Consider the following 12,804-nt stretch of genomic DNA (forward strand, 5'->3'; position numbering starts at 1 on the left):
GTCCTCTTCTGTTTTGAGTAAGGTATGGTTTGCTGTTGTGCAATCTATTTCCGTGACTGGAATTCTAATAGCCATTTCTAAATCAGTTGAAATTTGAACATGAAATGCTTATTGCTACAAGTAATGGGTCGTGTCTGTGGCGGCAACGTTAAACTAGAAATACACGGAAGATAAACAGAAGATTGTGGTCAAACTCTGAGTAATCTGAATTCAAATATGCCACATATTTTTGAAGAAATTGAAGAATCTTCATAATTATCAGAGTTCTAAATATATTTTTTAATTTTTTAAAATCAGCACTTAATGGATTGGAAAAGACATTTAATAAGAAATAAACAATTTTAAACATTTTTTCAACCATACAATTTTTATTCCCATTTTAAGATCAAGCAAGTCCTCTGGGGAATACAAAAAAGTTAGAAATTTAATTTTTTCCTTTTTGGTCCTTTTTAAATAACATGTTTTCCCTAATTTCTTTAATCTTTTTCAATTTGACGCTCATGTGAAATTTCTTTTATTTTTTTAACATTTTGAAATTTAAAATTATTTCCTGGAGAAATTTAAATTTCTTCTAAGATAGATTAAATTATTATTTTTTTTTTTGAAAATTTGATCTATTTTGAAAAATTTAAAAATTATTTTTATTAAATTTCTATCGGAACATTGTACTTGCTCTTTAATTCTCGGATTACGGGTTAACTATTTGTTCTCGGATACTTATTTTAAATTCTCAGGAATTTTAAATTTAAACTAAATCGTTTGAAAATTTTAATATCCTTCTGATATTTCATTCTCTGATAAATTCTCCCAAAAATACCTTGAAGGTCGCGTATTCTATTTGCGAGATGTTACATCATCCTCTCTTAAAAATTTGGTTCTCTAAATTTGTACTTCCCAGAATTCATCAATTGAATTATATACCCCGTCTAAATTAACTAACTTCCATCACGTTTCCAAGTTTGTATTTTATTGAAAGGATTTCAACAACAACAATCATTGTATAAGCTCAATACTAGATCTAAAGTGCTCCTTATCACATCAAGTTAAAGGATTCTTCGATACCATAATTCACTATTCATTTTTGAATCAATTTCGCCTAGATATAAACTTTTTTTATCTCCCAAAATAATTATCGATCAATGTTGCTTTTGGACATTAGAAGGGATCCACTTAAGATCACTCTATTTACTTTTAAGATAAGTTATTTACCTCCACCAATTAAAATTAAGACTCTTTACTTTCCCTAATTATGCATGCTGTCTGACTTTCGAAAATTAATTTGAGAGCATTTAGAAAACGGTTTTGGTGTCCTAAATCAAAACTAGTTCTCTTTCTTCAAGTAACTCAATATCCACAACTATTAGTCTCCCTAATAAGTCATCCTGGTCCTCAACTCATCAAGGTCAATTGTTTTAAGGGTGCCTTAGTCCAAGTTTATTAACATTTCAATTCATGAGTTACGAAATCCATGATTAGGGGTCCTTTGTAGTTACAAAACGGTTTTGCAGAGATATTTATATTTCTTAGTTCTTTTCATATTTGGATATGCTTGTACCTTTCTAGAAAACACAATTGGTTGGCCCTAGGTTTTCTACAAATGATGACATTATTGGAAGGGATGGTCTCTGTGACATTCCAAGTGCTATTTAAGACAAATGAGTGTCAGATACAAATATAAAATAACAAGTGCATGATAAAATTTATGTAGTGAAATAAAATTATTACAAATCTCTTACAAATATATATGAGTTCCAATACATACATATACTTGGACCAAAAGTGATTGTAAAATACAAATCAAAACATGAGGGCCACTCATTTCCCTATGTCATTAGACTCATTAGAGTACAGGAATAATCATGCACTCAGACTTATAGATCCACGGGATCCTTATAGATTTCCAAGAGTAGGTCAGCCTGTAGTTCTTCACTTTCTTCCTTATCTGGGGCAGGGGAGGACGGGGGGAGCAGAAGCATGGAAAGAGTGAGTTTTATATGCTCAGTAAGAAAAAAAGTATTAAATTAACATCGTAAGGTTTCAAAAGTTAATTATTTTAACTTAAGAGTTTACCATTTAACCTCATCATTTACCTATCTCACATTATGAAAATAATTTATTTATTAAGAAAAAGTGTGTTAATATAGACAACCAAACATACATCATGCCAGATAATAGAGAAAATTAAATAAATCATGAAATACTCAGATTTTCGTGTCATGCTTCGTGAAGTCATTACAACTTCCATCTCTAAGGACAGATACAGATTTCTAACTATTCAAGTGGAATGACTAGATCAGATATAGATACGTCAATTTGCTCAGTCCCATTTTCAGGTAGCCAAATCATGGTACGATCTACGGTGATGACTGTACCAGCCATAGTGGCCCTAACAGATATCTATAGTCAAGACATTACTTAGCCACGGATGACCTCTATAGATAATGTGATACCACTCTCGTCAGAGGGTACACCGTCATCAACTGGGAGTGGTCCTCTTACGTCTTTCTAGACTAGATAGGAACGGAAAAATAGATACCCCGAAGGGTAAGGGGAACAGATATCCCTCAGAGATAAAAAACCTAATGAGACACTTGATGCAACATGCATGTCAATAGAGATACACTTCGGACTATACAGACTTCATTCCACTTTTCTCTTTTTCTTTTCTTTTGTACTTTTTATTTTTTTTACCAGGCAGTTATACTAGTTTATCACATGCAATTCATTAAGTGTCTTCAGTTCACATAGCATGCTTGAAAACAAGAATAATTCAACTCATCTGAACACAGAAGCATAAAAAAGGTAAAATTATAATCGTATTAAATTAGTTTATCTAAAAAAAATACTCCTTAAGATATTGAAAGAAATACTAGATTTCTTACCGAGACCTTGATGTTTTTTCATTCACCATTCTCCTTTCTTTCTCTTCTTCTTTCACTAGACTACTATCTCTTTCTCTCTCTAAATCTTAAAAAATTGAAGAATGGAAGTGTGGAAAGAAATGGCAGTGGAAGGGCAATTTATAAAATTTTAGATTGGATTTGTGCCAAGTGGCAAAATTCGGTGAAGAAAGAGGAAAAAAAATGCTCGGCACGAAAACTGAGGGAGAAGGGTCTCCTCCTTCGGGGATGGTGGCACATCGCCCTAGGCGACAGCGGCACATTGCCTGAGGTGGTAGTGTCTCGGGTGGCACGCTGTAGGCGTGCACACCTCATGTCATGCACGCAAGGCCTAGGCGCGATGGGTGCCGCTTGCAGGCCTATTACGTGCAGGCCTCAGGTGCACAGGGCCTATCTGTGCATGCCTGCTTCGCAGATGGTGCGTGCACAGTGTGCGGCGTCTGTCCGCATGCGAGGTGATGCGTGGACGACTCGTCTGCCCCTGACAAGACGTACGCAGGTCCTGATCCCATGCCGTGCACGCGGAAGGGACGTGCATGCGTGCGTTCGGATGGGACGTGTGTGTTGTGCGCACGTCCTGTGGCTGCTGTGCACGCATGCGCGCGCGAGCAGTGTCCAGCATCCGCGCGGGTAATCTGTGTCCCCACAGGATTTCTTTATGTTTTGCCTTTTTTTTCCGATTTCTCTCAATTTTTTATAATTAATTTGAATAAGTTAAACGCAAAATTAAATAATAAAATTTAAAATTAAATAAAAATAAATAAATTTAAATAAAAACAAAATAAATAAGAATTAACTAGATTTATAAATCATGATAAATATTAAGCATAATAAATTAATTAAGTTTAATGTGGCCAAAGGTCCAAATAAATAGAGTTTTCTAAATTATTTAAGCACAGTGATAGGCAGGATGTTACATCCCCCTCACCTTAAAAAATTTTGTCCCCAAATTTATCTCAAATGAGTCCGAATACTTTTCCTTCATCTTGCCCTCCAACTCCCACGTTGCTTCTTCTGAGGTAAGATGCTGCCATCGTACCTTCACCATGGGAATTGTCTTGTTACGCAAGACCTCATCAGTCCACCCAAGAATCTCCACATGAATCTCCTCATAAGTCATGTTAGCCTGTACCTGCAAGTCATCGCGAGGAATAATATGAGAAGGATCATGGTGGTACCTCTTGAGCATCAAGACGTGAAAGACATCATGCAGACTTGCGAACTCTCCAGATAGAGTGAGACAGTATACCATGGGTCCAATGCGCTCGATGATCGAAAAATGTCCCAGATAACGAGGGCTCAACTTCCCTCTCTTTCCAAACTTCATCTTGCCTTTATAGGGGTAAATTTTCAGAAAAACTTGATCTCCCACGACAAACTCCAAGGGTCACCTACGATTGTCAGCATAACTCTTTTGGCAACTCTGAGCAGTTGCTAAGTTCTTGTGGATGATTACGACCTTCTCAATGGTCTCCTGAGTGAAGTCTGGTCCTAAGTGCCGCTAGTTCCCGACTTCACTCCAACAAGTAGGGGAACGACAGGGCCTTCCATATGATGCTTCATACGGGACCATATCGATACTGGAATGATAATTGTTATTATAAGTGAATTCATAAAGAGGAAGATACCCATACCAGTTATCACCGAAGTCAAGAACGCAAGCATGCAATATGTCTTCCAATGTTTGGATTGTACGTTCTGACTGACCATCCGTTTGGGGATGATAAGCAGTGCTGAAGTACAACCTAGTCCCTAGAGCTTCTTGGAAGCTATCCCAAAAGTGAGAAGTGAACTGGGAATCGCGGTCGGACACAATAGATAAGGGAACTCTATGAAGTTAAAAAATTTCATCAACGTATAGGCGAGCTAACTTACTGGTGGAGTTAGTGGTTTGAATAGGCAAGAAAGGGCAGTCTTGGTCAGCCTATCCATGATGACCTAGATAAGATTTCAACCAAAATAAGTCCTGGGAAATCTGGTAACAAAGTTCATAGTCACATGCTCCCATTTCTATTTGGGGATCAGAAGACCCTGTAGCAAGCCACCAGGTCTTTAATTTTCTACCTTTATCTGTTGAGAGGTGAGGCATCTAGAGATGTAGTCAACTATATCATTCTTTATTTCAGACCACCAATATTGTCGCTTTAAGTCCTGGTACATTTTGGTACTTCCTGAATGAATGGATAACTTGAAAGCATGGGCAGTCTTAAGCGCATCCCCACGTACAGCAATGGGGACCCAAATTCGGTTCTAAAATCTTAATAGTCCATCATCTGAGATCCTGAAATAAGAGCATTTGTCAAAAGTGAACTTACCTAGATTCTTGGTGAGTTATGGGTCCATGGCCTGGGCTTCCCAAATCTTCATAAAGAGATCTGGTATGGCTTGGATTTGGGTAAGATAGGTGCCCTTACTGTAGTAGCTAAGGCAGAGTGATTGTACAGTGTCCATCAAGAGCCAGCACGACAGACTATTTTCAGGTTAGTATATCGACGACTACATTCCCTATCCTAAGGTGATAAATGATCTTACAATTGTAATCCTTCAAAAGATCCATCGAGTGGCTTTGCCTCATGTTTAACTCCTGCTGAGAGAAGATGTACTTGAGACTCTTATGGTCAGTGTAGATTTTAAAATTCTGACCATACAGGTAATGTCGCCATATCTTCAGGGCAAAGAGAATGGCTGCCAACTCTAGTTCGTGGGTAAGGTAGTTCTACTCATGAATTTTGAGCTGTCGGGACCCAAAGGCGACTACTCTGCCATGCTGCATTAGGTCACACCCCAAACCAATATGAGATGCATTGCAGTAAATTTTGAATCTCCCAACATTGTTAGAGAGGGTTAAAATAGGAGTAGAGATGAGACGATACTTCTGTTCTATGAAGCTTTCACTGTAATCATAATTCTAGACAAAGGGTACGCCCTTTCGGGTGAGTCGGGTCAAAAGGGCAGCAATCTTGGCGAATCCGTCAATGAACCGTCAGTAGTAGCCTGCTCAGCTAAGGAAACTATGTACCTTAGCCACGTTGGTGGGTGGATTCTAGCTGACCACCATTTTCACCTTGGACAAGTCTACAGAAACTCCTTCACTTGAGATTACATGATCGAAAAAAGAAACTCGATCCAACCAAAAGGAGAAGTTGCTTAGTTTTATATATAGTTGGTTTTAACAGAGAGTCTTCAACACTTCAGCCAAATACATAGTGTGTTCCTTAAGGCTTTTGGAACACACTAGAATGTCATCAATAAAAAAAATGACTTACTGATCTAGTGCGTGCCGAAAACTTAGTTCACTAGATCCATGAAGGCTGCTGGGGCATTGGTCAATCTGAACGGCATCACCTTGAACTTGTGCAAAGGGTACCTATACTAGAAGATGGTTTTTAGAATATCTTCTTCTTTAACTCTCAATTGGTGATATATGGTCTTGAGATCGATCTTAGAGAAGGCTGTGACTCCTTGTAGTTGGTCGAAGAGATCATCGATCCAGGATAAGGGGTGCTTGCTTTTAACGGTCACTCGGTTGAGTTTCCTATAGTCCACACAGAGTTAAAGAGAACCATCCTTTTTCTTGACGAACAATAGCAGAGTGCCCCAAGGAGAATGGTTAGGGCGAATAAATTTTTGGGTGATAAGGTTAGAAAGCTGATGTTCAATCTCTGTTAGCTCAGTGCGACTCATGAGATAAGCGGGCTTCAAGATCAGCTGGGTTCCAAGCAACAATTCAATTAAGAACTCTACTTCACGTGGGGAGGTAGACTAGGAAGTTCGATGGAAAAGGCATCCGAAAAATTACAAACAATTAGTATTGAACACACAGTAGAATCAACACCTATATTCTTGTTTATTCAATTGCTAGGAAAATGATAACAATAATTTTTATTCTTTTTTGAGGATCGTAAAGTTATAATTTTACTTTCATAGTCTATTATAGCTCTATACTTTTCCAATCAGTCCATTCCTAATATCACATCAAATCCCACAAAATCTATCAGTATCAAGTTTACACATACCTATATTCTTGAAGTTTTTATCCTATAGTTCTTATATACACAGTGAGCCTTTGGTAGTCCCTTAGAGGGAGTTTCTACCACTAGTGTTTCTCCTAAAGGTTCTGGTCTAAAATCTAGATTACAAGCAAATGCACAGGAAATAAAAGAGTGAGATACACCTGTATTAATCACCTTGACAGAAGTGTTATGAATAGAAAGCATACCCTGGATAAGGATAGGAGCAGGAAGGACACCAGATTCATCCAAATGGTACACTCGACCTTGTGCTATGGGCCGGGATACATCCTTTGTTCATTGGGGGCATTCCTTTATAAGGTGCTGGGTGCTTCCACACCAAAAAAAAGGCGTTATTGATACACCGATAGGGCAGGTCACCATGCGAACGATCACAATGCTGACAGGGTTGGTTAGATTGGGTAGGTGGAGTTATAGGTGGGGCGAGGCAGAAGGAAAGGGCAACTCTAATTGGTTTATTTGGAGAGTTACTTACTGGGTCAGGCAATCTCCTTCTAAGTTGTTGGGTACGAACTCCGGCAATGCATTGGTGCTTGACCGAGATAAGGTCTTTAGCCAACTAGACATGTTTGAGCACCTCCGCATATGAGCTGGGTCTCACCATTGTGACCCGTTCATAAATGTTGGCATGAAGCCCTTGAGAAACTTCCTAACTTTTCGGCTTTCGAGGGTGACCATCAAAGGGGCAAACCTAAATAGTTGAACAAAACGGGCTGCATATTAGGCAACAGACAGACTTCATTGGCCAAGGTCTTGAAATTCCTCATCTTTTTTTTTCCGAACATAGGCAAGGAAAAAGTTATCAAAGAAAGCATCCATGAAAACTTCCCAGGTGGTAGGGGTAGGCAGGACTTCCTTCTTAAGCCGCCATCAGTGTTCTGCTTCACCGTTTAACATGAAAGCTATAAGGAGAACTTTTCGTTCTTCAGTCAGGTCTAGGACAAAGAAGAGCTTCTCTATCTGTAGGATCCAAGCTTCAGCAACTAAAGGATCAGGGCCACCTTCAAAGTGTGGGGGGTTAAGTTTCTTAAATTTCACTATATTATGGGAGATGGACTGATCTGTGTTTCGGTATTCAAGGGTAGGGGTAGACAAGGGTTGACCTAATTTTGTCCTATGACTGCAGTTAATCATAGGATGGCTGGAAAAAGTTCTACAAATTCAATCATGGTCGGATGATCCGGGGCTTTAGGTCACACAGTACGCTTTATGGATGGTTGTCCTTGCGTCATTCCTATAAAAGAAAGGAAGACACAAGTTCTGGTCTAATCTTGAAAAGAGGACTTATTTCTTTCTTAGGTATTCTAAAGGATTCATCTACCTAAGGCCTCAGTGCAATGGATTTGATCTGCAAAATTCTACTCTAATACCATTTGTGACATCCCAAGTGCTATTTAAGGTAAATGGGTGTCAGATATAGATACAAAATAACGAGTGCATTATAAAATTTATGCAACATAACAAAATTATTACAAATCCCTTACAAATATATATGAGCTCCAATACATGCATATACGGAGGGCAGAAGTGGATGCAAAATACAAATCAAAATATAACGACCACTTCTTTCACTATGCTATTAGACTCATCAGAGTACGGAAACAATCATGCACTCAGACTTATAGATCCACGGGATCCTCAGACTTTCAAGGGTAGGTCAGCCTGCAGTTCGTGGCTTTCTTCCTCATCTTGGAGGGAGGGGGGTATGGAAAGAGTGAGTTTCATATGCTCAGTAAGGACAACAATATTAAATTAACATCGTAAGGTTTCAAAAGTTAATTATTTTGACTTAAGATTTTACCATTTAACCTCATCGTTTACCTATCTCATATTATGAAAGTAATTTATTTATTAAGAAAAAAGTATATTAATACAAACAACTAAACATACATCATGCGAGATAATAAAGAAAATCAAATAAATTATGAAATGCTCAAATTTTTGTGTCACGCTTCGCAAAGTCGTTATAACTTCCATCTTCGAGGGTAGATACAGATTTTCAACTACTCAAGTGGAATGACCAGATCAGATACAGATACAACAATTTGCTTAGACTCATATCAGGCTAGCCAAACCATAGTATGATTTATGACCATGACCGTACCAACCATAGTGGCCTTAACAGATATCTATAGTCACGACATTACCTAGCCATGGGTGACCCTTACAGATAGTGGGATACCACTCTCGTCAGAGGATACGTCGTCATCCACTTAGAGTGGTCCTTTTACGTCTTTTCAGACTAGAAAGGGGACGAAGAAAAAGATACCCCGAATAACAAAAGGAACAGATACCCCTCAAAGATAAAAAGCTTAACGAGACACTTGATGCAATATGCATGTCAATATAGATACACTTTGGACCATATTAGCTTCATTCTACATTTTTCTTTTTCTTTTCTTTTGTATTTTTTATTTTTTTTAACATGAAATTATGCCGGTTTATTACATGGAATTCATCAGGTGTCTTCAATTCGTATAATACGCTTGAAAACAACAAAAATTTGACTCATCTGAACATAGAGGCATATAAAACAGACAAAATTATGATCATATTAAATTAGTTTATCTAAAAAAAATACTCCTTAAGATGTCGAAAGAAATACTAGATTTCTTACCGAAACCTTGATGTTTTCTCCTTCACTTTTCTCCTTTTTTTTTCTTCTCTCACTAGGCTATTATCTCTCTCTCTTTGTCTCTCTAAATCTTCAAAAATGGAAGAATGGAAGTGTGGGGAGAAATGGAAGGGGAATGGAAATTTATAGAATTTTAGAAATGTTAGATTCGTGCCAAGTGGCAAAATTCAGTGAGAGAGAGGAGAAAAAGAAGCTCGACATGAAAAATGAGGGAAGAGGGTCTCTTCCACCAACAGTGGCAGCACGTCGTCCGAGGAGACAACGACACATTACCCGAGGTAAAAGTGCCTCGGCCGATGCGTTGCATGCTAGCCTGCAGGCACACAGGTCTCTTATTGCGCGTGGAGGGGCTAGCTTGCGCACTAGGTGCCATGCACCGGCGATGCATTGGGTGCCGTGCGTAGGCCCCAGGCGCATAGGGCCTATCCACGCAAGCCTACTGCATGGACCACACGCATAGTGTGTGGTGCTTTTCCATGCGTGAGGTGATGAGTGGATGGCCAACCTGCGTGCGACAAGACGCGCGCAGGTCCTAACCCCACACTGTGCACGTGGATGGACGTGCGTATGTCCCGTGCATGTGTACAAATGGGACGTTCATGCTGTGCGCACATCTCGCGTCTACTGTACGCGCATGTGCACTTCTCGTGACTACTGTGCACGCGTGCGCACATGCACAGTGCCCAGCATCCGCATGGGCAATCTGCTTCCTCGCAGGATTTTTTCCCTTTTCACTATTTTTTTTCCGATTTCTCTCAGTTTTCTATAATTAATTTGAATAAGTTAAATGCAAAATTAAATAATAAAATTTAAAATTAAATAAAAATAAAAATAAAATAAATAAGAATTAACCAAATTTACGAATCATGATAAATATTAAGCAGAGTAAATTAATTAAATTTAATGTTGCCAAAGGCCCAAATAAATAGGGTTTTTCAAATCATTTAAGCACAGTGATGGGCGGGGTGTTACAGTCTCCCTACTAGGTGTTGGAAGAACCAGACGGTAAGAAAAGTATGATAAGCTAATCAAATAATTATTTTATTTTTGGAAAGTGACCTTTTTTATGTGTCATTAGGTTTTATTTTATTTTATTCATGTCTGCATCAGAGGTTTAATTGGAATGTAAGGTAGGTTTTGATATATGCTCCTAAATCAAGATAACTACACTTGGTTTACTAGTGGCTATTAGTATATTTTTTATATTTTCAGGGAATTCTAGTTGATGTACAAGGGTTAGGTCTAGGACCCCTTTTTGGTAACATATTAGGGCTCACTTTTGGTATGTTACCTTTTTCCTTAGAATACATGAAAGATTGGGATGTTTAGTTATGTTTTAAGACTAAATTAGCATGTTGGTGATATTTACCTAATTCAATCTGTTTGATTTCTAAGGATTGCTGAAATTTCAATTTAGCCAAAGAGCATCATTGTAATTTGCCTAAAGGCATTTGTCTTTATTCTTACTCTTTTATTTAACTCTAGGGGTTTTACTTTCTCTTGGATCTTTGGTAAACTTAGGAAGCATTCTTTCAGAGATTTACTCCATGTTTTTTGTATATTTGAAAATTGTCCTTATAGTATTTACTAGGATTTGTTTGGTCTCATTTGCACTTCCAGTTCCAGGGTGGAACCTATCTTTTTCATCTATACTTCTTATTCTTTTGCCTTTATTAGGTTGGATCCTTTAGTAGTAGCTTAAATCTCCTATTGTTCTTATTGGTATTCTCTATGTTTGACTATAATTATTTTTTATTCAATGTCTCTAATTGTTTTGGAATGAAGCCATACCTATCTTGATTTCCACATTTATCAAATTCTGATTTTTATAGGTCCTATCTTTAGGACTTTAGTATACCGTACTCTCATTTTCTTATCGCTATCTCTTACATGCACCTATATTTTAGTCCTTAAACTAACTTCCTCTATAGTGTCTCCTAAGGTTTGTTTTGTCTAACTTCCTTTAGTCCTAAGCCTCACAAAATCCTAAGTCTCATATAACAAGGGATGTCTTAGGAACGTGTGCTTTTATAACACCTTTTATATGCCACACTCACGTTAGAGGCATGGATGTCGGCACACATAAAATAAGAACAATAATGACTAAAAGTTTTAATTTCGCAGTGGTTCCCATACTATAAATTTTAGATATTCTTATTATCCCTTATAATAAATGGTTTAAAATCTAAACATGAGGCACTAAAATTTTGAAACTTTTTCATCACTTGGATCGATTATTCTACATTGTCTTCAAAAAGATGGAGCTTAATGTAAGTCCCAATCATTATTATCCTATCTTGTTTTCTTCACTGGTCCTTACACTAATATGAAATTGAATTATGAATTAGAGTGAGTTTTACATACTCAATAAGAATAAAGTAGTAATCTAATAGCAGATAGAAACCAAAACTCTTAAAATTTAGTTAATTAAATATTTATAAATGCAAAAATGTCACTTTTAGAAATAGAAAACTTTTTAAAACTAAATGTAAAACTCAATTTACAATGAAAACATATGCACTAAAAAACGAATTCATTTTTCCAACATTTCCTACTTACAAAAAACCACACAAAAACATATACATTTCATAACAAATCCATGTTTAAATAAAAAAATATATACATTTTTATATTTACAAAAATTCAAATTCTGGTCCCATATCATTTTTACATTTATTATTTATACTTTCAGATTCTCATAATTTTTAGATTCATTTATTTAAGGAATTCCTATCTTTCATTCAAAAATTTTGGACTTAGAAGATTTTCACTTTTTTATTCGGTTTTACTTCTTACTTCATATTTGAATTTTTTGAGTAACTTTTTCATTTGAATTCTTATCAAAATTTGCACTTATCATTTTATATATACATTTTCACATTATGGATTATCTATTAACACTTATCACTTTACTTACACTTTTTTGCATATGGATTTTTTCACATAAGATCAAAATAACACTTCATGTAAAAAATTTCTTGAATTTTTACTTCTCAAATTATTCCCTTCATATTGAATTATCAAATGCATTGAATTTCATTTCATTGTATGATGCTGTTTTCAAACCAGTATTAGTGAGGGCAAAAACTAACATGATAGCACACTAATAAGGGATAACGAAAGTCTCACAACAATACTTCGGTAGGTGGTCTCCAAATAGACTCTTATCCAATATGGATAATAAATAATAGATCGCAAAAGTACCATGACAGTACTTCACCAGGTGGTCATTAAACAA

General features: G+C 36.8%; 1 protein-coding gene across 1 annotated transcript; it reads right to left on the bottom strand.

The window, feature by feature from the left end:
* Positions 1 to 2,770: 2,770 nt before the first annotated feature.
* On the bottom strand, positions 2,771 to 4,227 carry LOC148253400 (uncharacterized). The gene is made up of 2 exons (XM_088223359.1): positions 3,829 to 4,227; positions 2,771 to 2,779 (listed from the first exon to the last, which is right to left on the bottom strand). The coding sequence occupies exons 1-2, from the start codon at positions 4,225 to 4,227 to the stop codon at positions 2,771 to 2,773; spliced, it is 408 nt and encodes a 135-aa protein (XP_088079485.1).
* Positions 4,228 to 12,804: the final 8,577 nt, after the last annotated feature.

This window comes from Carica papaya, chromosome 6 (genome assembly GCF_054855325.1).
Source record: "Carica papaya isolate Zhongbai chromosome 6, ASM5485532v1, whole genome shotgun sequence".
In the NCBI taxonomy this organism is placed as follows: domain Eukaryota; kingdom Viridiplantae; phylum Streptophyta; class Magnoliopsida; order Brassicales; family Caricaceae; genus Carica; species Carica papaya.

Excerpts from the sequence above, each read along its gene's own strand:
- LOC148253400 (XM_088223359.1), bottom strand. The coding sequence starts at position 4,227 with ATGAAGTTTGGAAAGAGAGGGAAGTTGAGCCCTCGTTATCTGGGACAT.